A 27010-nucleotide genomic window follows, 5' to 3' on the forward strand; every position below is an offset into this window, starting at 1 on the left:
CAACCGCAGCTGTACCTATGCCAAATTGGCTATGTCTAAAAATGAAAACCTTCCTTCATTTAGGGATTCTCGGGGAAGCATGATGTATTAACGCAGACGTAGGCAAACAAGTGTTAAAAGTTTTAGACAAAACCCCGAGACTCGGGGGAAAAAAGGACAACACAACACGGAGTCTCAAACACAGCAAGTTGGGCCATCGGATGTCTTAACTGGAAGCAGAGGTTGCATACATCGGTATGTACCTCAGGATCAAGTACATCGACCGTGATCGCTTCGGACTCCTGGCGTCAATACAAGTTGGGGGGCATCACAAAAGGAGGGTACTGAAGGATAAGAGCTGTGTTTCAGACTTCGTGTTGTGTTGTCCTGAGTTTGTAAACATGTGTCGCCTCATGCCTCACCACCCTGCGGGCACGACGCCGCATGCGCGCAAAGCTTTCGCCATCGAAGGCGCCTTGTCAAATTTGGGAGCTCGTAGACTTTCGCCTTTTCTAAGCACTCCCGAATCCCCACTCAAGCTCACCAGCCCCCCCCCCCCCCCCCCCGCCTCTCCTAATGATGGCCTTTAAGCGCCGCGGTAGTACCGCCTGCCTGTTTTGTCCACGGGCCAGAAGCACCATGCATCTTCTGGGCTTCTTGCTTCCACACGGGGGAAGCAGACAAACGCTCGCCGACGTCGTCTTGTCGGAATCCATTCATTTTGCTGTCTCCTCTTTGCTCGCTCTAAACTGGTTGTCAATCAGGCTCATGAGTCCTGCCTGTCATTTTCTTCTGGTTTTGACTTTTCAAGCAAGCCTCTCCGTCGTCCCGGTGCTTTTTGTGCTTGGCGGAGGTGAGGAGGGCGGTAGGTCAGCATGCATAAAGGGTCATTTCATTTATTTCGGCTCAGGAGAGACGGAGGTACAGCAGATAGGCCGAAGGCCCATACCAGATAACCTGCAAACACACAAACTAAAAAAAAAAAAAAAAAAAGAGGGAGGGGGAGGGGGGGCTCGGCAGCTCGGTCCTGAGGACAGGAGGGGCTCAAGCCCACCCTGCCCCCCCGCTTCCGGAGCCCCTGGACAAAGCATTGTGCATTTTTTAGCGTGAATTATTTACCGTACAAGTCTTATTTGCAAATGAAAATCAAGATCTGGTTAGGGTGTTCTGCCGTCCGGTTCGCATGTTTGTATCTCTAAAAGTGATGCTTGGTACACCTTAAAAAGCTTAAACCAAGGGTCTTTCAAATCATTTTCAAATCCAGAAAAGCTGAAGTGGGTATTAACCACTGATTTTCGACACCCACCTGAATTGCTCGTAAAGTAAAGCTTTCGTTTCTTTATTGTTAGCAATAGCTTTTTTGGCTGCAATTTTTTGGTTCCTCATCTCTTTCCAGAGAGTCTCCTGCCATTTACGTGTGCAAGCATCTGCTTGAAGAAGGTGCATTCCTCAACATATACGACCCCAAGGTCCCGAAGCAGCAAATAATTGAGTGCGTATATTTTTATTTATTTATATATTTGACTATTTTATAAAAACTTATTCCTATTGCTTTGACTTAATAGGAAGTTTTAGAATAGCGCATGCTAAAGCTTTGCGTACGCAAAGAATAGCATCGTCGCCACTGCGCACGCGCCGAACGCTAACTGCGTTTTGCGCTTTAAGTGCGCTATTTTTTGGAAATTGGGTGCATACGCAAAGTCTTTGTGCCGCTTTGCGCTCCGCCAAGTAGGATTCAAGATGAGAAATTGGCTAAATCCAAGACGAGCACAGTTAAAAAATGGCGGCTTCCAGGACCTAGTGCGGCTGCTTTGGCGGCAGTGTGATGCGACGTCGGCGGCATCCTCGCGACTGCAATTTTCAATGCGGGACGACATTGCACTCAGTCTGGCAACAATCACCGGCAACTTGATGCTTGCAATGCTCGAACATTTTTTGGCGAAGGTACGGTGTGCGAAGGTCAGTAAACGAGACTTCTCTTGCCGAGGCGACGCAAGCGGACATGACCAGTCGACAGCTCGCGTCACATTCTCATGTATAAACAAAATCTAAAATGTTACTCTGGACCAGAAAACTTGTTTTTTTTCTCAAGTTACAGCATTTGGTATGTGAAATAAAAATTGTGACTGTATTTTGGTGGTGTCGTAATCACGAGATGCTTGGGCTTTTGCGTCGCAGCAGAGAAACGGTATTCTAAAACTTTCTTGCATCCAATGCACCAACGCAAGCGCTAAATTTAGCGCTAGCGTGCGCTAAAATTGCAAACTTTATTCTAAAACTCCCTATTTTGTTAGAAAGTATGGGTGCAATTAAGCAAAAGTAATGCCCTTTGCATTACTTTATTAAAGTTATATCATTTTAATTTTTTTTTGGAGCAACTCGCATCCCCTAAATTTAGGACGGCTGCTTAAAACAATCTTATGGGTAGCGCCACACCTTTTGAAGGTCCTAGATTCAAGGAATACATGGGTACAAATTGTTTTAGTACAAGACATAGAAATTGAATGACGGGCTTTTCAAGTCTGCCTACAAATCTTCTAAATATAACAGTATTTTTTTTTAATAATATAGCCAAGATCAGAGGTACTTGCATATTTTAAACAAAGCCACTGAACTCTTTCTTTATCACCTTGCAGGGATTGGCATACCAATAGTACAAATGAATGACATGCATCTCAGTATTGCCTGTTTGAGCATTTTAATTGCCATGGAGTAATGAACCTTAAAACAATTGCTCTGAGCACATTGCCCTCCTTTGAATTAGGGTGGAGCCTTAGCTTTAATGGTGCTGTAAAAGCACCATGGCTGTTATGGTCACACAGGGACATAGCCCCTTAGTGGTGCCATAGGAACATCATTGTAAGACATGTTCATAAAATGGAGGCATAGCAGGCAGGTTAACTCTACCAATGCTTTAAACCTGCTGAAGTCCTTGTGCTTGACCAAGTTTGTTACTAATGTAAATGTGAAACGGGCCGTTTGTTTTCAGTGATCTCACGTCCAGGGCTCAAGATGACAGGGGTAGGTCGCAATTTTCTTTCTTCTAAATTTCTAAACTTGTTGGGTCATCGTGTATAAATGGTTGTGGGCGAACCCTAACTACGGTATAACTTATTATAACAGACCTTGATGGTGTTCAAGGTTTTTGGTCTGTTATAAAAGGAGTATGCAGAATGCAGATGCTCTTACTACAGACTTTGACGTGCACTATGACTGGAGTCTGTTGTGATCAGTGAGACTGTTGAAATGTTAATGGATATTAGAAAAGAACTGGTTTATTGAAACTTCTGAACTTTGAAAGGTATAGTGACTTTTTTCTTATTGAGCTGTACTAACGATCATCATCTCTGCATGCTTCGGGTCACAAGAGGCTTGTGAGGCACCAAGCAGTTTGCAAAATCGATGCCACCGCTGCTGCATGATGTCCGAAATAGTGACTGCTGTCGAACAGTGTGCTATAATAGGTGGTGAACTATTTACAAACCCCCCCCCTAACTCAGTTCATTATATCGGAATGTGTGCTATAGTAACAGAATCTGTAACTAGCAAAGTTGGCTCAACGGCATGAATAGGAAGACTAACCAAACTTCGTAAGTCGGTATGTTATAACGGAATGTCCGCTGCAAGCAGATCCCTTGTAACAAGGTTGTACCATTTCTTGGACAAATGGCCGACTGAATCGCTTAAACAATTTTGCAGTGTTGTCCCAGCTGGAGATCTCCCAAGACCCTTACACGGCTACGCAGGACACTCACGCCGTGGTCATCTGCACGGAATGGGACGAGTTCAAGGTGCTCGCACACATTTTTTGACGGTTTTCTTTCTACGGACACAAGCAACTGTCCGTCTGTCTTGTTATTGTGGGGGAATTGGGCAACATTTCGCCTGCCAAAGCAAACTGTAATAGGCAGCGTTACCTGTAGTATGTAATATAGTATTGTAATATAGTACTACTACTTGTATAGGACGAGCACCGTACTGGAATGCGGTCAGTGGCGTAGCCAGGATTTTATTTCGGGAGGAGTTCCAAGGCAATAACCCCCCCCCTTCCCCATGAAAAAGCAGGGTGAACTCGGGGCTATGGACGCTCATGCAAAGATTAAAGAGGCGCTGTTAAGATAAAACAGGTGAAGCTGCATTGTTATTTTTAAAAACGTTGCAGGCTTCATTCGGGCTCCCTTTTCTACTGTCGTCGTAGTTGCGGCCCACCAACTTTAAAAGCTTCCTCACAGCACACAACTCCCTCCGCTTTTTGAGGTAGCACTGCGTAACCAATGCATGCTGGCCAGACAAAACAAAAGAAAAAATATAACTATACTGTAAAACATCAAACAGCAACACACAAAAAAAAAAAAAAAAAAATTTCGACGCAGAAAAATTGCAGCAAGTTCACAAACACTAGGCCATATTCAAAGCCGTCATTAAAATGGATGAGACAACGGAAGTTGAAATTGAGAGGCCGCGAGTAACAAGTCAGCAACGTCACCGCTGTAACATTCCCGCTAGAAGCACAGAAGAGCATTTTAAGTGCTCCGTGTTCCTTGCTATCGTGGATTACCTGATCACACAGTTAGATGGGAGATTTAAAAAGCGCCGACGTACGATGCAATTACTTTCGTCGCTTCTGCCTGCGAAGATCTTGGAAAGCGGGGCAGCTCTTGGTGCTGAAGAGTTTTTGGAGCTATATTCCGCGTGGTTTCAGTTCCTGAACTCCAATGCAAGCTGCTCATATGGGCTTCCAAATGCAAGACAGAGAAACGAGAAACGTCATTCACGTCCGCGCTACAGGTAGTCGCCCTCTGTCCGGAGGCCCTATTGGCGACGAGATGTTTTTGGTTGCGCCACCTCGCGGGCGCCCTCCTACGACGCAGCTGGTAGGATGCGAGCAGACGACGCACTATGTCAAAGCACGGAGTGGCTATGTTAGTTCGCAACTATGCAGATTAAATCGGATTATTTATTAAAGAAACGCGTATGGCGTTTTTGTGAGTAATCGTTCTTATAAATAACAGCGCCTCGAAGTTGCTTTCTTATTAGGAAAACTTTAAAATGTACAAAAACAAGCCTGCAGCATTACATTACAGCTTGCGCGGCGTGCATCGGGGCTATTCAGAGCCTCTCCGACTTTCTTTTTTTTTTTTTCAGATCTGTGGAGGTCGCTCTAGAAAAAGGTTTTGCAGCCACAAATTGACGTAGTGTCTTCTTAGCTGTGCACGTGCGCAGAGTTGCGTTGGAAAGCGCCGCACACCTGTTTTAGCTGCATTGAGCTTGCCGATACTGATGCTTCTATCCAGGTGTGACTCGACAGTTGCTGCCAAGCAAATGCTCGTCAGCAACTGATGCTTAGCTCCTCCCGAATCGAAAACGCGGCAAAGAAGTTTGTTACATCGCAACTTCTGCTCGAAAGAAAATCAGAAATTTTCATAAATTGTCGGCCATCGCCTGGCAAATTGGGGCTATTGATTTATTTGTCCTATCCTATTTTTACCAAGAATTGTTTACAAATTTAAAATGGCTCGCTCACGAGCGCAGCATGCATTATGCGCATTTGGGTTCACAAAAACGAAACATAAAAACTGTAGTAATTTATAGCAGGTATATTCCTCATTTTCTAGGACGCTGAAGTGTCACCGACTTACTAGATTACTTCGATCGCAAGGGGGTCTCGCATGTTTTAGGTCGGCCGGGTGAATAATGAGGGATTTAGTCGAAATAACTTTGGAAGCCAGCCTCCACTTCTTCCTGCCAGTTATTTTGAGGAAATGTTTGTTTGCTGGTTTACAAAATTAGAAGAAAAGGAATAAAACCCCCTCCCCTCCCCCTCCCCCTCCCCCTCCCCCTCCCCCTCCCCCTCCCCCCTCCCCCCCCCCCCCCCCGGAGAAGAATGAGAGGAGGAGGAGGAGAAGGGGTCTACCCTCCCCTCAGTACCCTTCCCTCCTCCTCCTCAAGAGCTGTACTCTAATTCGGCGTTACAGGGAGTTGTAAACGGCTTTCACTTTTTTCTTTGCAAACATAGCGGGACAACCAAAATTTTGAAATTTGTTTGAATTTCCTAGAAGTATGAAATATTGAGTTTGAATTATCGCAAGCCTACTCTTCGTAATTCTGAAAACAAGTCTCACTATAGACACAGGCTGGGAATGAACAATTACAGAGCATTTGTCATAAATTGACTTTTCCCATTTGTCCTCCAAGGTGCTCGACTACAAGAAGATCTACGACAGCATGCTGAAGCCGCCCTTCCTGTTTGACGGACGGCGCATCGTGGATGTAGCCGAGCTCGAGAAGATAGGCTTTCAAGTTGAAGCCATTGGACAGAAGACCGCACGCTACGGTCCCAACAGGCTCTTTGCGAACAACATGTGAACTGCATTGACATCGCGCACTGCCTTGAACACACATCACGTTGTGTGGCAGCGCTCTAGCCTTGTTAGTTATTGGCCGATTCGAATTCCTCATTGGATCTCGGAACATATCGTGCGCGTGCTGTTTGAGGTCTACCTCGGCGCTGCGTCTTGTAACTGAATAGCTGTACTGTGTTTGGTAGATCTCTTTCTAAAATGGATGCCGTCTAATGGTTCATGCAGCAGCTCATATTGTTCTTTGTTCTTGGCAGCGACAGTTATGCAGGTTATCTTAATGAACAGAATCAGTCGTAATCAACAATAATGATTATACCTATACTTCCGTGCAATTCCAGAAGTTCCAAGTTCTTCGGTGTGTAGAGGGAAATTTCACCCTGTCGACAGTTTTGCAAATCAGCATGATTCAAAGTTGAGTTATTGTTTCTTCTTTTTCCTAAATATAGTGGATTGTGCTGTTAGATTACAAGTTTTTATCACTGTCCGAAAGCTTGAGTTCTACTCTTTCTTTTTTCAAGATGCCTTTGCAACTGGGAACAATTTAGTTTGGTAGCTTTCTCTGTTGGCCCTTGTTTGCTTGTCAAACATATATCTTGAATACTGTTTTGTACTTTATTTATTCAGTCAAAAGGTGTTTTGTTCAGTATAAAGCCATCGACGGTGTGCAACAATGGTGCATGACATTTTTTAATGCATGGAACGACTGTATCTTAGTACGGCCAAATGGGCCGAGGAGCGAAGGCCAGTGTCTTTCTCGGTGTTTTAACTGCGTGCACTGTGTCAGTTAAGCTATTTCCAAGTGTTCACAGCATTGCCCATCATGATGATTCTTTGATCTAAAACTGTGTAGAGGATGTACGGTTAAGAACCTCATTTTAGCCAAGCAGCGAAAGAAACAAACTTCTAGACATTTTTCGTGGGGATTTCGTTAAACCTTTGTATTGTGAACGGGTTATTTAATTTTCCTGAGCTTTCAGCCTTTCCTGAAGGTGTTTGGGATATCTTCAGTATATCATAATCGAGAGTTGTTTCTTTTTAGGAGTCGTACTCTCCTGTATTACAACGTCGTATAACCCGTTTGTAATCAAGGATGTTGTGCTCCTGCGTTTTACTGGGGAGTTTCCAATTTTCGAACAAAGATAGCTGTTTCGGAAAGCTTTAGGACTTCTCTTTTTTCTTTGGCATTGCTCGTACAAGTTTGAGTTTCTTTTCCACCGGAAGAACCTCGGAGTGTCAATCAGCGTCTCTGCAAATCTCATCTCGCAAGTCGGAAAGCGCCATACTTTGAACGCACTTTGCGGTGCTTCTGTGGCACCCTGCCCAAATAAACCTATTTTTCTTATACGCACGTCTCGTTACTGGGAATGCCGTTGTAGTCGATTATAATTTGTTCCAGTTGTAGTTGCAGGGGCGTAGAATCGATGATTTAGCTTACTGTATTTAATCCTCTGCTTGTAGCCAAACCAGTGGTTATGGGAAAACACAGGATCTATGTCACCACAAGAAGGGTGTCAAATCAAGGTTTGTTGGCCCAATTTTAGGCAGGAAAAATAAGGTTTTAACGATGGGGACAGTGAAGCCTCGGTAAGGCCAGACACTGCACTTGCATGGAACACCTGCAGACATGGCAAGATGGTCGACTGCCTGGAGCAGTTTTGTAGTGTGAAAAATTTGCCTTAATCTTTGGAAACCCCGTTTTCCTAAATGTAAACTGAATTAGAAAAAAAGACGGGCAGGACATTTAGAAAAAGAAATGTTTATTAAATGCAGGTTGTAGCATAGACCCCCAGATTACACAAGGTGGCTAAAAAATAGTATGTCTGTTTGTGTAGGAGGGTTGCAATTTTCAATGAAACAAACAGCTCCTGGTCCATAAAGGTGGCAACAATGCCTTCTGGAGATATGCATGATATACCAAAAACCTGATGTGCAAGCATCTCTGCACCCGCCCCTTTCAATGTGAATTTGAATCTCAGCTGCATGAGTGCTTCAGCCGCCGCCCTCCTCTCTCCTCTCTCTCTCTCTCTCTCTCTCTCTCTCTCTCTCCTCTCTCTCTCTCTCTCTCTCTCTCTCTCTCTCTCTCTCTCTCTCTCTCTCTCTCTCTCTCTCTCTCTCTCTCTCTCTCCCCCCCCCCCCCCCCCGCCGAAATCTAGCCGATCCCCTAATATACACATGCACTTTAAACCCACTTCCTGCAATGATGCCGAATGGCGATGCAGTGAGTTTCTTCGTAAATAAATGTAACTGTTTGGGATGACCCAAATGCAATGTGTCCAAAACGGCAATGCAGGCGAATTGGTTGATTCTTACAAATTGGCGATACAACATGCAATAAGCAAGCACAGGGATATGTATACCTATCTCTGTAGTTTGTTTAGTGATACAACACTCACCCTGTTTAGTACTTATCTCTGTCCTGGTTTATTGTGTGGCGTTACCACCAATTAACAATGTCACCTGCTGTTGAGGCTTTCAAGCTCGAGATCTATAGCACAAAAATGACTACATAAAATTACAAGGAGAAAAAGAATAAAGACGCGTGAACTGCTGAAAAAAAGGTTAAAACATTTAGAGAAAAAATTGTACGTTTAATTATAATAGTTTAACAAGAAGAGCACGTTTAACCTTGGTACTGCCGTTGCTTCTTTAGTCCTGTTTTCCGGAGAGCCTTAAATTATACGAAATTAGCCGCACCTCGAGCATGCCGTTTCTATTTCTGGTGTAAGCACCTAGAATCTCCCAACTCCCTTAAGCTGTTTTGACCGCAGACAACGCGTGTTCAGGAGGAAAGCCGAACCCGCAACAAGGGTTATGCGCACCCGCTGACAACACCGGTGTTATTTACCTCGGCACTCGCCCGACTGTTTTTGCAGCCTACTTCCACGCCCGACCCGTTCTTATTTTCTCTCCTTTCGTCGGCGGGCCGAGGGAGGACCTCGATTTCGGCGCTTCCAAGCGTCTCGAAGGTGACTTTTTTTTTCCGGCCAGCTAAAAACCGGTTCCCGCGTTTGCACAGGCAGTCTCCCTCGTACGCGCCACTCGAGAAATATCGTCTGCTACCGAGAGAAGGGTCGCCGGGCGCCGTCATCTGAAATTCTTTTGTTTGTTTTACACACGCGATCTTTCCTGTCTTTTGTTCACCAGCGGCGAACCCGTGTCAATCAAGTTTGCCCTGCCCTTTCTGCGCAGCCCGGTAGCCATGGCCAGATTTCCTCAGACCAGCGAGAACTTCAGACACTACCTCTTCGTCGGAGTGCCGCTGACGCTCTTCGTGATGTGTCTGCTGTCCCGAAAACAGCGCAAGGAGGCCCAGCGTCGCTTCTTCGCCTGGGCGTACTCCAAGTACTACGCGCAACACAACGCCAAGATCCTAGCGCCCTACAAGCGGGAGCTTTTCGCGGACATGCGGCAGGCTGTCTCTCACGACCCGACCCTGCGGTCAGAGGGGGTCATTCGCGTCGTGGAGATAGGCGTCGGGACTGGGACCAACTTGGAGTACTATCCGCCAGGCTGCAAGCTGGTGTCGGTCGAGCCCAATCCCTACTTCGAGAAGCTGTTCAAGGAGAACCGAAGTGCTTTTCCCGACGTCGACGTGGAGCGCTTCGTTCTGGGGTGCGCGGAAGACATGTCGGACATTCCGTCCGCTAGCGTGGACTGCGTGGTGTCCACGCTCGTCATGTGTTCCGTCCAAGACATGGGCCAGACGATTCGGGAGATTAAGAGGATTCTCGTAGACGTAAGTTTACTTTAAGGAATTTTCTCCTGGTTCTTGTCGTATTCCGTATAGTTACCGACCTCATGACACGCCCACATTGCCGTGGTGTTCTAGTCAACTTTTCGAGAAAGTTCTCGCTGCGCATCGCGCAGGGATGCTCTAGTGGCCGTGCACGAGCGAACAATCTGGGCTTTAAAGTGACAGCACGAGCTCCCGCTAGCAACGAAAGGGCGACCAGAATGCTAAACGACTCTAACGCGGAACCACTAAAACTAGCGATAGGCGTCACGCCTGCTCAGCTGTTTCCCGTTGGATCAAAAATGGCGGATTGAGTGGCCATGACGTTCCCGTCCCTGAGCTAGCCTGAGCGGCCGCGTGGATAAGTTCTGCAATCACCTCTTCACAGTGTTACGCTTATTGTTCTAGGGCGGTAGCTTCTACTACGTGGAACACATCGGCTACAAGGAGGGTACCTGGTCCCACACGCTGCAGCGGGCAATCCAGCCGCTCTGGTCCGTCATCAGCGACGGTTGTCACCTTACCAGGGACGTGCCCATGTACGTCGAGTTCATCGGCTTCAGGGAGATCTACGAGAATGTCTATCATCCAAGCGGCCTGCCTTACCTCGTGCGTCCGACCCTCGTTGGAAAAGCAGTGAAATAATAGCGCTTAATCAAGGGCTCGAGAGCTCGTTGGTAAATAGCCCGTGATGGCAACATGTAGACGGCGAACCCGTGTAGAAAACAATCATGTTTTCTATTGCCACATTATACATTCCTCGCATTAAAATAGAACAGCTGTTCTGATGATTGCTAGTTTCAATGACTCTACATATATTGCGAGGATATAGATAAGACTTTTATTTTCACCAGCACTCATGACAAATAGCTGGTGTTCGCATATATGTCTGAAGAATTAAAGATCCACCCTTAGAACAAAACTTTTGCGATTCAAATCACAATTGCTATATGTATATATCTGAAGGTATAACGCTACCTTCCCAGGCGCAATATTTTTTTACAATTTTCAATGGAGAACCATTTCAAGTTTGACTGTGATCCCTCCTATATATAGTATTAACGCGGATATCTCCTGAAATGAATGATGCGGTGTCAGTTCCCAAGCTTTTGATTTATTACGACATCATGCAAGCTTAAACGGAGACTACAAGCACTGCTCGGTTTCACTGTTTATTTATTATTTCTTGTATTCATGAAACTTATGCATATAAATTGTCGCCACACAATTTTGTCTTTGTATGGATGCCTCATTATGGGTGTCTTGAAGTATGCATTAAAACGATTAACGAGTTTGTATAAATTACTTACTACACTCACCCAGTCTATTTGAATTTTAATTGTCTAATCTTGCTAGTCATCAAAAATTTACGACATCTCTTGCAAGCGAAACAATAAAAATTTCATAATTACCTCATCTCATTTTTGAACAAATTATGGCCTCAGTTGCTTGAGAGGAGACGTGATTGGAAGTGTCAAACTGTCAGCTGATGTTTCATAGAGACTTGTTTCCAAGTTGTTTATATCATTTTCTCCTGCCCTCATGTTTAATCTTTACAGGTTGACCCTGTAGGTCGACTACCTTCACATAGTTGTCTTTTTTTAGGTCTTCAGTTCTATTGTGCCACCAATCAAATAATTTTTGTCTGGTTAAGACAGTTGCATAAAATGTGCTGCCATGGCCACAGGATACTGTGCTAAAGAAGAGCTGTAAATTTAGTTATGATCAGTCGAAGCATAAGTTACAAGGTCATTGTGAAAAATTTCCAGGTGTGTTAAGACATTTACTTTAAAAAGCTGATGATCATTCTTTAATTGCATTCTACCGATCTATTTGTTTATAACACAAGTGTCAAATATACTGGTACCCCATCCACGAACGTATACCAATGGACCAAACTCCTTAATTGCTAAAAGAACTAAGATTTTAGACTTACTTGCAATGCATAGAAGCTACATATGACTAAGGAAGCTCTTAGTTGCATTGGAGATTGGTTTTCCAATAATAAAGTCGTTTTACTGTAACCAGAATGATTCTCAAAAATGATCTCCAGAAATGCTACTCTCTCCCGTAAGCACCCAATTTCAGATGAGAAATGCTTTCTCAAGCTCAGATTGAAAATCTACAACCAAAAAGTTCAGACACTAAAGATTGCAGTGATTTCCTTACACCCCCTCCCTTCCCCCCCCCCCCCCCCGCCCCCTTGTTTTTCCGAAAACACCCCCTTAATTCACAACGACCCCTCTATTCTCAATGCCCCCCGCCCCGCCCCCCCCCCCCCTCACCCCAATTTCAATTCCTGAGGAAACCCCTGAAAGGTTATTCTGCTATAAACTGCCCAAGGATTTTGGACTGCTAGTGTTATGCATCCCAGTGAAAAGAAAACGTGACTCTCAGAAACAATTCAGTTTTACTTGCATTTTCCTTTACTCATCTCTCATGCAAAGAAAGGTATCACTTTTTTTTTTTTTTCAGGGACAAGGTGGTTTGCATTGTATCCATAGTATGCACAACAATGCAAAGTAACACCTTATGAAAAAAAAAAAAAAGGGCTGTAAAAAACGGCCGACTTTTAGAAAATACTAAAGACACTTTCACCTTTAAAAATGTCTAAAAAAATCCAAACCTAATTTGTTTTGACTTATCACAATTTCTGGAAAGCGCAACACAAAGATAACTCTTGATACCAGATTAACAATGGTGAATGATTATCAAAAGCGCATAAATGCAGGCATAACCATGTACCTAAATGTTTTGGAACTCCTGCATATCCTATAATGACACACAGTGCCATTAATGATTTCAAGGTCATGGCAGAATTACAAGAAAACAAGAATGGAATGCTCAGAGCATACTTAATTAAACAGACCAGCCAAAATCCTACACACAAGTTACACAATACTACCAACGAACACAACTTAGTTTGAAGTTGCAGGCTGGTATAAAATGCTCAGGCAGTATGTTTTAATTTAAGTATCTGCCACCACATTTACACCTCACTGCGCTCGCTTAATTTAGAGCTTATTTGGCAGATTTCAATGGGCTGTAAAGATGTAAAAAGGTATTTATTCTTACTTCATGCAAAAAGCACAATGCAATGGTTGACTTTTTATGAATACTGGCTTGTCAAAAACGTATATATAAATGCAAGCATCACTTACGTGCCACAACTAAAATGCGTTAGCATATCAGTGCCACTAATGAGTCCTCGAATGAAATGCTCAAAACATACTCTCCTAAATAGTCCAGCCCAAAGCCTAGACAAAACTAAAGCAGTACCATCAATGATCACTATATCAGTTGAAGGTATAGACAGATATGACGTTCACACATAGATGATTGACAACTAAACCATTTAGCAGCCCCTTTTAAGCCCTTGTTTGTTTCTTGTATCCTTGTTTCTTGAGCCTATCGTATACAGAGTTCTTACTTGGTTGAAATCATCAAGAAATCTTATCTATGCAATGGCAAAGATTTGATGCCGTTTGTCTAAGCATATTTGTTGAATGCAGCACACGTTTCAATGGACCTTTTTCCAGTAGGCCTCTGCACACGCCCACTCCCCTGGCCTTACTTCCAGCTGCCACCATTTTCGATGGGTACCATCCCACGAAACCAATGTTGTCAGCACCTATCTTTGTGCATAATCTATTTTTTGTTGATTCTTTTTTGAGAATATGCAGTATGGGGCCCAAAAAGCAACAAAAACCGATACCATGGCACAATGCCAATGTGTTTCGATGGGCGGAGGCACATTGGGTAGTTCACAGACAACTCCCCAGACAGTGCTTGTCACTCAAAAAAAATCCACCTAGGTGCAGAAAACCATGTCATGTCAAAAACATTTGCACTTAAAAATTTCATTTCTGAAATGCAATGTGGAAACTTCGATCATTCCCTCTACAACATCTGTTCAACCTGTCATGTGAAGCAGTCTGCATGCTCCATTACATCTAAAATACTTACACGAGTGTCCAATGTACTAAAAAAAAAAAAGTACATCCAAAGAGTGCAGGTAAACTACTGACCCGTATAGCTGAGAGTGTACCACTTCTGTTGACGGTATTAAAAAGGCATTACTTTACAAAGAGGGCTCACCTGGCTGAGGAGAGAAAGGCTGACCACAAACTACAAGGCACGCCTGGTTTAAAATGTTAAAATTCTCCTGTGCACATCTAAAGACACCAAGTGCCCTGAAAGTGCTGCAATCTGCAAGTAAGTTCAAAAATGGACGCCGATTCATTTCTTGTGGCCACCTTAGCACCAATGGAAAGAACCGAGGTGCCAAGGGACAAGTAAAAGAGGCAAATGAAGAGCACTTAATCTTTTTGTCTCGTTTAGGTGCCCATTCTGTCTTGGTGCTTTGATTCTTTCCAATGATGCCATACCAGCGAATCCAAGTCTACACTCAGCACCAGTTGGTGCTGTCAAGCCGAGGCAAGCATATTCCAAACCCTTCGCCGTCTATAGACGATGCATGCTAGACTAATGTTAGCATCCTTTGAAAAAGTTGCTCTGCAGTGAGTTTGTCCGATTATATAGACCCTTTATATAAAATAGCGCCATCTGTTGTGCGAAAAGGCAACTAGACCCCGACGCCATCTTGAAGGATACCGCGTCGCTGAAGCCAGTCTGCACAGATTTTAATGTTGCAATACTAATCACAATATGTTTGCGACAATAAAGTCAGATAGAGTGTGGTTTCGTTGTCCTAATTAGCAAAGAAACTGCATTTGTCTTGTTCCGCCGTGATGTCCAAAACTGTAAGTCAGCCACGACCGGGGTGGCGACTGCCCGTTCGACGCGGGGATTTGCAAGTGGGACTGATACATGACAGATATAGTTACTATTGTTATTTATGAAGTGTGCAGCTATCTGTTTTGAATAAGGACTTATTTGCATGGAGGCTTTTTCATAGACGCGGACAATATGTGGAACTACGGCCTCACATGCTTGCTTGGCAGAGCTGGTTAATGACAGCATTCAGACTGACAGCGTTCACACTTCAAAGTGCCCTGAAAGTACTCCTTGGAACGATCAATCCTTGGAAAACAAATGATTTCCAAGGATTGATTGTTTTAGCAACTACAGAACGGCTGCTCATTCGAGGGCTTTATGCGCCAAACCTAACTAGGTGCATCTGGCATGCCTCAACGAAGGCCAGGCTTAATTTTGACCACCTAGAGATCTTTTGACATGCAACCAAAGCCTCCATTTAACGGTACATTCTCAACTATTAGCTTCTGGCAAATTGCAGGCACCCTCGGCCGGGATTCAAAACCGCCTACTGGGGATTTGTAGGCCGAAGCTTTGCCCCGGAGCCACTTTCTATAGAACGGATGAATGTCTGAATGTGCATAATGCATCAAGGCGCAAGTTTATGCCAACAAGCCTCCCTACAGATGTTTTACCCCGACGACAGCTTGCCAGTAGCACTACCAGAACTACAAGAAAAGGAAAAGCTCAGAAGTCCTATCAAGCTGTGAACATTCAGTGGCTGCAGAACTTACGGCAAGGACAAGCTTCTCCAAGTTGGTAAGACCTCGACAGAGGTTAATCTCCGTTAGCTGCGATGGTCTTTTGGTAGGCAGACTCAAGGAACTCGAAGACTGACGCAAAGCCCGACCACGATGTCATCTCGTGGGTTACCGTACCGGCCGAAACGCGCTTGATGTCGACTCCATCGTGACGATCCCGAAGGGGCCTGTCCAAGGGCTCTGGGCTGGACACCCAGTTCCTGCTGACATTGCTGAGAAACTGAACCACACGGTGCGGCACTTTCTGGCGGGCAAAGCTGTGCACAGAGTCTGTTAAGCCTAACGCGAACACGCGGTCGCGGAACGACGAATAGAACTCCATGGCCAAGTTGACGGCTACGATCCCGCCGTAGCTGTGGGCCACGATGGCAACGTGTCGAGCGACTGTCTTGTCGACGAAGCGTTCCCAGACGTAGCGGGCGTGCCTCTCTGGTGTGTCGTTGTCCCGGATGGGCAGCTTGAGGCCGTTAACGACGCGGGAGTTGTCGTTGGTGTTGAGTACCAGGACGCCGTAGCCTAAGCCTAAAGCGCGGCGGATGTAAGGTAGCTGAGTCCCTTTCTTGAGAGAGTCGTTGATGATCAGACGTCGCGACCATTGTCCGGCCCTGACGACACCACTCCCGTGGATCAGAATCAGAAGTCGGTGTTTGTTGGTAAAGGCGTCTTCGGACGCGAAGATGAACGTGTGTGGTTCATGCTCCTGCACGTCTACCGGTACAGTGAGGCGGTTCAGCTTAGTTTCGGTTTCGAGAAGGCCGTAGACGTGCTCGGTAATCACGTCGCCGAGGGCTTCGTAACGCGCCTGATTGTAGTCGTGATCATTCGGGCGTTCCACGAACAGGTATGGCTCGCCTGTTCTGAGGTTCCGCAGTTGGCCAAAGTCGTTGAAGAAGTAGCCGAAGTCCTCAATGGTCGTCGGGAACGCCGAAAATTCGTCGTCTTCATCCTCGGTTTCCTGACGAACGAGAGACCGCTTTCGGGGATAGCCGTCCGCCGTTGAGTCGGGTGCACCGTGGTTTGCATTTGCCATAACGGTAGAGAGGTTACTGTACAGACTTTAGTAACCGTAGCCCACGCCGTAGCGTTTATAACTTGTAAAATCAACGTTATTACTAAGCTTGGCGACTTGACGGAATGTTGTTTACAAGATGTGTGCAAATCGTGCAAATTACTAAAGGATAGGTGGATAGACTAACGCTAACCGCTGTACCCTGAGATGGTAGCTTGCGCCACCTAGCCTAGGTCACTGATGATGTCGCAGACAACTCGATTTTTAACTATTTGTCGAGCTGAACTTCTAAACTAACAAATATTTATTAAGTAATGGTTATTACTATCATATTAAAAGTCACTAAAGCCTTAAAATAGTTATTTCTGTAAATTCAAGGAGTATTTTACAATCTTGCGTCAATTAAAACATTAGAACAATTTCTGATGTTCCGCGGTTGTATGGTTTAGAGCGTTTAGAGTCACTAAATTCTAGTCGGGCAGATCGCCGTTCGCTCAAAGGTCGAGATTAGCGTGCCACACAACCAACCAGCCATTTCCGATCTTTACGTGTATTAGCGTACTAGTTCAAACGGTTCAAGCGCGCAAAATTCTCCAACAGGTCGGTCAAACTGGAAGGCATCAACAACACGGCCGAAACTGACCGAGTGAACAGTGGTTCAGGCCATTGCGGTCCGCCGTCAGTTCAAAGATTCTGTGCATTCTGTGTATCAGATTTGTCCGTCCAGCTGTTCATGGACCTCACCTTGCACAGCATCTGATAGCGATGGGAATAGGAAACACGATCGTGATCTACTTGGTTGTGCCGGTGACGACGGCTACCGTCCTCCTCTTGCTGATGCTGAAGCGTAGCCGCAAGTTCCAGGAAGTCTTCTCGGCACATGTCTTCTTCCCGCTTGTGAGTCCGTTCTTCAAGAGTGCCTTCCTGGGAATCCGTCGGGAAATCATGCAAAACCTTAACAACATTGAGTCGCGTGACCCGGAACTGAGGCCTACGGACGCCATTAGGGTCCTGGAGGTCGGTGTGGGTTCGGGTCGAAACTTCGACTTTGTCGACAGAAACATTAAATACCTGGCAGTGGACCCGAATATTTCCGTCAAAACCAAGTTTTTGGATAATCAATCCAAACACAGCAACATCGAGCTTGAGAGTTGGATCCTGGCTTGCGGGGAGGACATGAAAGATGTGCCGGACGACTACGTGGACGCTGTGGTGATCACGCATGTCCTCTGTTCCGTACCTGACGCCAGGAAGGTACTCAGCGAGTGCAAGCGGGTGCTCGTTCCGGTGAGTCGCATTTGGTTGGTGCGCAGGCTATCGTCGCAGCCGTAGCCTATATTTTGTTTAGTGCTCTTTCAGGGAGCACAGTTTTTTGTTTTTGTTTTTCTTGCAGGACATTTGTGACCATTTTGTGTCTTGCTAGGATTCCCTTTTTCAGATCTCCAGTTCAGCTTGTGAACCAAACTCCTGGCAGTTCACAACATTGTCCTAAACTTTCCTTTTGATTCGTGGCATCGAGAGTTTGTGACCCCGGTTGCGAAGAAGCACTTCTTTCGAACAGGGATCATAATTTTTAGAAACATTAATATTGAAAGGCTTATCCTTAATGCTTAGTATGTGAAGTCGAGTCTAACTGTTGGTATTAAAGACACTGCTAAGTGGCACAATTAGTGATCCGACTAAATGAGTTCAGCTGTGTGCGTCCATTCGTACAACTTTTCAACAGGTGCGAGTTCCCATGCTTGTCTGCTTTACGTCTCCGCTGCAGGACAATGTTGCCTCATTTGAAGTCGCAAAAAAGCGTTGTGCACCGCGTTTTCTGTCAACGCGGTAATATCGAAGCTTGCTTTGTCGCAGGGTGGCAAGATGCTGTTCATGGAGCACATTGGATATCCGGACAACACGTGGACTCTGCGGTTGCAGAGGCTCGTAGACCCAGTGTGGGAGCTGCTGACGTGCGGGTGCCACCTGAGTCGGAGCACGAGCAACACCATCATTGAAGCGGGTTTTCCCGAACTCCTTTTCAGAGAGGTCTACCTGCCAATATTCCCACTTCTCAGCCGGCACATCTATGGGGTGGCTACAAAGTCGAAATCCTAGTGTTTTCGTTCCCAGCTCCACAACATCAATGAATTTTTCACGAGTGAGATATACAAGTCCTGTTTGTTGAATTGCACAATTTGTCCTTGGAAGGAGGAAATTATTTGTGTTATTGATGACTTTGTCTACACAGGTTCTAGGTAGCAAAATTCTGCTACCAAATTAAAGGAGCTGTGCAACAATTTTAGGGCTTTGCTTAAATAATTGTGGAAGTTGATGCAGTGAACTTCTGCAGTGAACTACAGAAAACAGATTTTGCCTGGATACCCTAGTTTTTACTTAAAAAAATGAAAAAGATCCAGGTTTTTGCCGCCTCTCAACTCGTGCATCGTCTTCCGGGTCACGTGCACAGTGACGTCACTAGAGTAGGCGCGGAGTTCCGGAAAAGTTCTCTCTTTAGAGCCATCAGCGAGCAGCGAGAACTCATCCGCTGCCGACTGCGTGACCACCCGTCCTTGCCCGTCCGGCGCTGTTCCCCTCCCCCTCCGGCTTCTGGCGGCTGTTCGCGGTTTTGTGGACCTAGGATAGATGGCGCCACTAAAACTCCATTTAATAAAAGTTGTCGATGATACCAGGGTGTTGACGCATTTATATATACGTTGGAACGACAAGATTTGTAAAAAGAGTTACCTTTTATCGAGCAGGTATTCGCACAACTTGCTATCTTTCTTACAACGACCCAAGTGACGTCACGCCGCTTGTTTCTCATGGCCGCCGCTCGTGGCTGCAGGTCGGGAAATATTCCAAGTTTTGCCTCGCTATTACGCGGCGGAATCGCAACATTGCGATGAAAGGAGGTGTGTTTTCTGGCATTTGTGACACAGTTAACAATATCAAAAGCAGAAAATGCCAATTCTTTCAACGTTAAAATCGTTGCACAGCTCCTTTAATAGTGTTTTTGCAGTGGCTACAAAGGCTACAGAGGGTGTGTTGGGTCATAATAAAAGTTGGATCATGCTAAAGTGTGTGTATGACAGCTTTTTGCATATTAGACCCTTTCCGGAATTCAGTCTGGCCACTTTGATCACTATCATCATCATCATCTGAAAACGGCATATGTGCTATACTAATGGCAGCCTTCTGTTTACTGATGAAGAAGTTGAAGATGCTCCTAAGCAGATGATTCGAGGCCTGAACATTCTCGATGTTAACGCGGCGTGAAGCAAGAATTGGACGTAAGAGCTGCGTAAGCGTTCGTTTCTAACTCGGTCCCAGTCAATCTGTTAGTAGCACTCACTCGGCCTCAAAGCCCCTTGGTGTATAGAACTCTATCAAGGCGTCTATGTGGGTTGGCGCTTCGTTCCGACTGGCTGCACTTGTTTCGCCATTGACACTAAAAGAGATTGAAAATAATTGTAGTGAAGTGCACATTCTCGTTTACCGTTGACCTTTAACTGATGGTGCCCCATTAAATACTGCAGACCACAGGTTCATTGCCGCCATTAGTGTAGTAAAATATTAACCGCCATTTGAGTCACCAGATGGCACTGAATTCCGGAAAGGGTCTATTGGGGGATAAATGACACTTTTAAATTATTGTTATTTACATTTTTATATGTAAGTATAATGCCACTAAGGTTAATCTTTTTTAACTGAACTCAACAGCTAAGACAAGCATTACAATCTCCATGATTTTATCTAATGGACAGAATAATTGGACAGGTTTGCTTGAATAAAACTAATGATAATTAAAATATACCTCACGTTCAGAATTAAGTTAAACATGATTTTAAAAAATCTGCTAATGATAATCGCACGTTTTTATTTTACACAGATGGCTATATTCTTTTGTTCTAAACGGCCTACACTAGCGAGCGCTTTAAGGGTAGCCATCGAAGAGCGCGATGCGTCTCGGGAGGTCCGGCGCCTCCAGCGTGCTCGTGACGTCATGTTTACCTTCACGGGCAAGGCTACGTTCTGACAAGCGCCACAAGACAAGGAGAGAAAATAAGAGACACAGCACAGCGCTATGAGTATTAGAAATTTCTGATGCCTCAGGTGGTAATTTGTTTGTTTAGGTAGATGTGAGTCGTAAAAGATAATAGAATCAGAGTTGATTTGAGAATGTATTGCAATCGCAACACATTCTCAAGCAACGCCTTGTGTTGTGTCTCTAACTTTCTTCTCTTGTCTTGTGGCGCTTTTGTCAAAAGGAACGATGTACCAACTACGCTTCGTTTCAGCCTAAGTCCAGACACAGCCGATGCTACAAGCGCGAGCTCCGGGGTTTCAGCGTCCCTGCCAAGCACGCGCGCTCGTGCAGCGCAGGCACTGTTCAGTGCCACTAGCCACCGCAGTGAGCCCATCTTTCACTATTGAGGCAAGGCTACAGCGAGGCTGGTGTGGGTGTGAGCTTTGCCACTTGGTGGCGTCAACGCGTTACAACATTGCCGTTCGAGATGCCCGCTCCCAGGGAGTTGAAATACGGTCCTCGAGTTTGACCTTTGTTTGACAGCCTGCGCGTGCTGGGGTACTTCCCTGGAGCGGCGCTGCTTTCGTGAAGAGCTTGATGTAAAGACATTCGTGAACATTCTCGAGGTGCAGTCTGGTAATCGGTTTTTCATTTGATTCGCCGTTCGCATTCGATCCGCCGACAATCGCCTCGGAGGGGACCTCCCGTGGGGGCTGCATTCGCGATCCACCAACATGTGGACCCAGATGCCGCTTTGAAGCAGAATGGCATGGAAGGTTTTATTTGCTAGCAAGGTGTGAACTGTTTTCTAGCACGACGAGGACCTATAGCGTTCGCGTCGGACTGCTCGGTCCCACTTCAGTTGCGGATACTTCTCGGTCGGACTCAGAAACCAATAAGATGCCACTCTGCTGCTTTTCTTGGTGGTGTTAATGCACCCTACAGCCAATCACCAATTCCACCCACCCTCCATCGCATGCCGCAAACAGCCAACGCCGTGGAGCAGGAGGCGTTGTCTGCTCTCAGATACAACATATGACGTCACGATTGCCCCTGCTCGTGGTTGCCAGTAGAGCGGCAGCGAGTGATTGGGAGGTGTACGCATAAACTTCCAAATTCATTTTCTATAAAGAAAATTAATAGTTTGATCAAATATTTCGTAGACGTACTCACGGGTGGATATTTAGTACATGAAGAGAATTTGATAAAAATGGTCATCAATATTTCGCCGGAGCCTTTCATATATATTAAAAAAAAATAACAGTCATTTCAGTTATTTAGAGAAATTATATTTACAGACTAAGTAGACTACCGGGTGTAAAAGTGGGAGGGGCTTTACCCCAACTGAAGTGTTGCGCTATTATATTCTTCATTCTTCAATAATTTTCGAGTACCCATTGTAAATGGAACTATACTTTGACCAGAATCTTATTCCTAGAGAGAAAGCTCCATGTTACTTTCGCGTCCTCTCTATTCTTTTTACAAAAGTTATAGTAACTAATATGCTCCAGTATCAAAGAGGAACCCTCAATCATTACCAAACGTTAACTCATGTAGCGATGCACTCACTTTGTCATTTTTGGGTGATGTGCTAACAGGTGTTGACATCTGCTCCAAAAGTGTCGTTGAATACTCCAAATCAGTATTTTCCCTGCTACAGAGTCTGCTACAAATGGTCAAGAACCGCTTCCATCACTGTAAACTTGTTTGTCAAAGATTGACCGGAGTAAGTGACCTGCTCGATGGTAAGCCCTTTTGGAGCAACAGTACGGGGTTTACAACACTTATAGCCATGGTTTCTGAGATTTTCCATATGTCTGCTGAATTTATTTTTGTAGTAATTAGGTGTTGCGTTAGAACCAGCCTGTTCCTCACCCTCCTAAACTCTCGTAGTATAGCGATGTCTCTTGTCTTACTGAACTTATCATATGGTTTATTAAGCTCCTTTAATTCGCTTGTACAACATGAAATCCAATGTTTCTTTGAATTTTTATACATTTTAAATCCTTGCCACGGAACTAACAAGCATTTTTGCAAAAAGTAGAAAAAACAAAGAAACATTGCATGCTTTATCCGAATGATTTTCCTTCAGTCCCGCATCCCACTTTATATTCGATACCAGTACCCCTTTAACGTCTTAACTTACAACAGTCCCTAACCAGTCTAGCTAACTAGTTTGTGGAAAGTAACTACTTTTATCAACAAAAGCTTAATAACATATATATATATATATATATATATATATTTTTTTTTTGCAGTGCGTGCCTTTTATGGCGGCGTCCACATGGTCTAGGTTGGGGTTTTCTGCATCGTTTTGTCGTGTTGCGGCAATGCAAATGAAGCCCACTCTCTTCAGGCCCGACCCACACACCCACGCGGTGGCGAACAGTGTAATTTGACGAAGGTCCGAATATTTCTTAAGTTTGCCTGAGTGTTCATTAGTGTGATGAAGCGTCAGTAGATTGTTTCCTTCCATCACGTGTTTCAAAGCCCGTTTACTCCACAACACACGGTCGCGTGCTTTCGATTTCTTGGATGGGGCGAAATCACAGAAAAACGTTTTGATTTTGTTGTCTGTCTCGAATCACATTCAAAGTGACGACTGCTTGGTAACTGATAAGTAGTTTTTTTTTATTTATTTATTATATATATATATATATATATATATATATATTTTTTTTTTTTTTTTTTTTTTTTTTTTATGAGGATGTAGAACAGTGGACTGAGCACGACATACGAGGCATTTTACCGGAGGGAACATCAATGTTGCAGTTAAGTGAATGGGAGGGGAAGGTTCGATAGCTGCTTTTCTTGAGTTTGGTTGTGTTCGTTTAGCTTCAAGTTTGAGCCACCCACGCCGGTCGGTGCGTTGGCTATTTTCATCTTGGCTGCTTTTCGCCGAAAAAGCCTCTGGACCACACTGAACAAGTTGGGCTGAAATCGCAAATTCATGATTCAGGAAAACCTGCTCGCCGCAAATTATAAATGAGGGAAATTATTTGTTCTCAAAAGGTGGGGGACGAGTCTCGCAACTTTAGAATCTGCCGCAGCATTTTGATCTACCGCGCCTCCAATATTTATATTATACCCCCGTCAAAGCCAGCACCAATACACGTCTACATTGGTCAGGTTGACCGGCCACAAAAAATACAAATTTTCTCCGTTCAGGATTCGAAGTAAAGTTCAATGCAGAGAGGTTCTGCGTGAATCACCGATGAAGACTATCTTCAGTTTGTCTCCGTGCTGCAGGCTAGAACCATTTGGCTAAGTTTAAGTAGTATCTCTCGGTCTGTCAAATATACTTTTATTCAGCAGTTCACCTAATAGCTAGTCAACTAAGCTCATATTTCAACCCAAAGAATATACTAATATCGCTTTAGTGGGACATAGTACGTAATATAATACATAACCCGCTCGTCAAAATGACTTCTCGATTGCTACTAAAACCTGAATTGAAATACGAGTATCAGCTGCTTAGTGGGGCGCCGGCGGTTTAACACGGTCATTGGCTCAAGAAGCGCTTGCTTAATTTTTGTAATTTTCCTGCAGCCTGAGTTGTTGACTGAGCAGACGACTGGAGCTGTTTCTTAAACGTGGATACGCACAAAAACTCGATTTAGCGGACAGGTAAGTCGCATAGTCGAGGCTTGCGAGTTAGCTGAAAATAACTCGGTAAAACAATTCTGTAGTCATCGCCGCTTTCCTTAGATGATCAACACTGATTAGTATATTACCGTCTCTCCGGAGCCCATAGTTTCGGTTTTAAACAAAATCTCCGAAACAAAAGTTTGACAAAAAAAAGAAAACGGTAAAACAAAACTATGTTTTGCAAGTTTATGTGCACCGGCTACACTTAACCGTCTCAGTTCGAATACCTATAAAATTGGGCATTAAACAAAAGAAAATCTGTTAAATAGAACGCGCCACCTGTTCAGGCGGCCCGGCCGCAAGGAGGATAGAAGGGTAGGAGAGGGCATGACATCGGCCGCGTAGCCTCCACAAGCCATGCTCCCTTGACGCCTCGCCTCTTTCTCATTCTTACCATGCCAACGTGACCACATCACGTGACCGTAGCTAGCCTTCGTCTTGCTATGGGGTACTAGAATACACCGCAGTCTAGCCTTCGATCTGATAAAAGCTACCGGACGGAGCGCGCGCAAGCCTGCAAGGAGTCCTTCTACAATCAACCATCCATCTCACGCGTGACATGTCACGCGCACCAATCGCCAGACAAATCTGCGGTCACGCTGGGCACAAAATGGTTTAAACTTTTTATGACTAGGCTTCACCAATATTGCAACGTGCCCCTTCCTAGTACTTATAACCTCCTTGCCCGGCCGAGCCGACGCGACCTGGACTCAGCCGCCATGTTTGTTTGGTGGTGGCGCCCCCTAGAGGTCGCTGGAGCCGCGAATAACTGCACAGCCCAGCTCAACATGAGATCTATTAGCCGTTTGCGAGGCATTCCAAATTTACGGGTATGGGCATGTGGCCTTTTGTGGTGATCACTTGACTCTACAGAGTTAAAGATTGATTGCAAACACAAATACAAAAGAAACCGGAATTCCAGCCGTCTATTGGGCGACTAGAGGGTCCACTCCGCGGTAAAACTTTTTTTTTGTGAATAAGATGTGTTGAAATGTCTCATTCACTTTTCCAGTATTAAGTAAGTGAATCTATGCAACCATGGAACTGAAACTCTAGGCGGGAAGTCAGATGAACCAGTTCTCTTCACCTACCAAAAATCTCCATCAAAGGACTCATCAAAACGGTACCATATTATAGTGGCTAAGGGGAGGTGTAGCGAGCGCTCCGCATTCTTGGGTAGCTCCTTGTGCCGCCGCTTCATGACGAAAAAGTTGCGCTGTAGCCAGAATAACGGTAAAGGCACTTGATAAACGCGTTTTTTTTTTTTTTTTTTTTTACAAGTACCGCCAACCATTGTTGTAGAAACGCGCCAGACAGGTGCCAAGAGCGGGTGCTCCGCCGCCTTTGGCTTCCAAGGGCCGCTGGAGACACGGGCCTCGTACACTGGCGCATTTGACGCTACTTGCAAGACAAACGCAGACAGAGGCTTTAGATACCAGTGCATTTCTGCTCGAAGAGGCGTGGCGTAACGCCAAGCGTCTCAAGTGTTGTGCGCGAGCGCGTGGGGCACGAGAGCTTCTTGTACTCCGCGTGCTCATGCAGGACGCACTTTTACGCGTGGTGAGATTGTGCGCCGCACGATGGTATACCAGGTGCAGGGTACCGGTAGGGAGCGCACGTGTGTATGAAGGCACTCTAGGTACCGGTAAAGCCCCTCTATGCTGGAAAAAGTGGCGCCTAGCGTGCCTTCATGTGCGCTTTGCTTGGGGTGGAGACATCTGGCCATTTTGTCTCACACTTTTATTTTTCTTTTTTGCTCAGAAGCGCGTGAAAAAGCGTGTCCCTGCACGCGTTTGTGGCGCTGACTGTGCTATTGCGACATTTTGTTTTCGTCGATTTCTTTGTATTTTACCCGTGAGCGCGTGCTGTCGGCATCGGGTACTACAAAGGGTGGCATCACCCTAAACAGAAGGACATTGAGGCACCCTACACTCTAAGAAAAAATGGAGGAAAAAAGTAGCAACGGCGCGTCTTCCTCCCTTCTACTGACGCGCCCCCAACCGGACGCGAGAAAAGGGGAGGAACGAAACGTTTTTCTCCTTCTCCAGGCAGACGGGAGAAAGCTTTCGCCCTCCCAACTCATCTTCTTTCGGTTTCGTTTTTCGAGCAGGTCGCGCACGTTGTTTAATAAATAGCTGTTGAGTTCATTGAGCTTCAGCGGCAATAAAGGCCGCCTGTAATTCCGTTTTCTAGTCTAAACGTGCAGAACATTTCGGTTGCATTGACGCTTTTATCACTAATTTTATCAAACGAGCAAACGAAGCCGCTGGAAACAGCGAAGTTGCGGAGCAGTGCCAGCAGTGCCACGTACACTGGGGGATGGCCGTCTCCGGCGTCTCCGGATTGCGGGACTCGCGCGCGCGGCGAACCGATGGAAGTGCAGTCGCTACAGTAGCGAAACCACGTGGAACTGTGTCGACGTTTTCGACGTTATGGAAACCGCAGGAACTGCGTCCAAGACAGGCAGGTTTTTCTGCCGGCTGCCTGGGTGCCTTTCGCGCTGAGTTCGGTTCTGTTTTCCGATGCCGAGTGCAACCGGCGTTCAACGTGGTTCTGTATTTGTGCGTGTCAGCAACATAGCTGCAACATCGTGATGGCAGTGTTGTGGGTTGTGAACAGAAGACTGGAATTATCGCCGATGTGACCGTGTGTTCGCGTATCAGTGGTGTAACAACAATATGAGATCGTAAACTGTCGGGCATTGATGCCGTTGGTCGGGCCGTTATGAGG

The 27010-nt window shown here is 45.3% G+C and overlaps 4 protein-coding genes across 4 annotated transcripts in view; 3 read left to right on the forward strand and 1 right to left on the reverse strand.

The window, feature by feature from the left end:
* Positions 1 to 7685, forward strand: part of LOC115312009 (UDP-glucose 6-dehydrogenase) — a 41269-nt gene extending 33584 nt beyond the window's left edge. The window contains exons 9-12 of the mRNA XM_029970877.3: positions 1376 to 1471; positions 2969 to 3000; positions 3679 to 3770; positions 6175 to 7685. Of these exons, the coding sequence (XP_029826737.1) occupies positions 1376 to 1471; positions 2969 to 3000; positions 3679 to 3770; positions 6175 to 6345 (391 nt within the window). The 3' untranslated portion in view covers positions 6346 to 7685. The remainder of the gene's footprint in view (positions 1 to 1375; positions 1472 to 2968; positions 3001 to 3678; positions 3771 to 6174) is intronic.
* A 1274-nt stretch (positions 7686 to 8959) lies between these two features.
* On the forward strand, positions 8960 to 11485 carry LOC115312010 (methyltransferase-like protein 7A). Its single transcript, XM_029970879.4, has 2 exons — positions 8960 to 10077; positions 10483 to 11485. The coding sequence occupies exons 1-2, from the start codon at positions 9541 to 9543 to the stop codon at positions 10717 to 10719; spliced, it is 774 nt and encodes a 257-aa protein (XP_029826739.1). The 5' UTR covers positions 8960 to 9540; the 3' UTR covers positions 10720 to 11485.
* Positions 11486 to 12477: 992 nt separating this feature from the next.
* On the reverse strand, positions 12478 to 16840 carry LOC115319234 (cotranscriptional regulator FAM172A homolog). Its single transcript, XM_029979119.4, has one exon. The coding sequence runs from the start codon at positions 16639 to 16641 to the stop codon at positions 15628 to 15630; it is 1014 nt and encodes a 337-aa protein (XP_029834979.1). The 5' UTR covers positions 16642 to 16840; the 3' UTR covers positions 12478 to 15627.
* A 211-nt stretch (positions 16841 to 17051) lies between these two features.
* Positions 17052 to 18892, forward strand: LOC115319232 (methyltransferase-like protein 7A). Its single transcript, XM_029979117.4, has 2 exons — positions 17052 to 17907; positions 18478 to 18892. Exons 1-2 carry the CDS (start codon positions 17386 to 17388, stop codon positions 18718 to 18720), a joined length of 765 nt encoding a protein of 254 aa, XP_029834977.2. The 5' UTR covers positions 17052 to 17385; the 3' UTR covers positions 18721 to 18892.
* Positions 18893 to 27010: the final 8118 nt, after the last annotated feature.

Source organism: Ixodes scapularis, unplaced genomic scaffold, assembly GCF_016920785.2.
Source record: "Ixodes scapularis isolate PalLabHiFi unplaced genomic scaffold, ASM1692078v2 PGA_scaffold13__105_contigs__length_92229423, whole genome shotgun sequence".
Lineage (NCBI taxonomy): Eukaryota > Metazoa > Arthropoda > Arachnida > Ixodida > Ixodidae > Ixodes > Ixodes scapularis.

What these genes read in the sequence shown, in the direction of transcription:
- LOC115312010 (XM_029970879.4), top strand. Translation starts at nt 9,541, where the DNA reads ATGGCCAGATTTCCTCAGACCAGCGAGAACTTCAGACACTACCTCTTC. An exon ending in TTAAGAGGATTCTCGTAGAC is followed by an intron (nt 10,078 to 10,482) that starts GTAAGTTTACTT and finishes TTATTGTTCTAG; the next exon opens with GGCGGTAGCTTCTACTACGT.
- LOC115319234 (XM_029979119.4), bottom strand. Translation starts at nt 16,641, where the DNA reads ATGGCAAATGCAAACCACGGTGCACCCGACTCAACGGCGGACGGCTAT.
- LOC115319232 (XM_029979117.4), top strand. Translation starts at nt 17,386, where the DNA reads ATGGGAATAGGAAACACGATCGTGATCTACTTGGTTGTGCCGGTGACG. An exon ending in GCAAGCGGGTGCTCGTTCCG is followed by an intron (nt 17,908 to 18,477) that starts GTGAGTCGCATT and finishes GCTTTGTCGCAG; the next exon opens with GGTGGCAAGATGCTGTTCAT.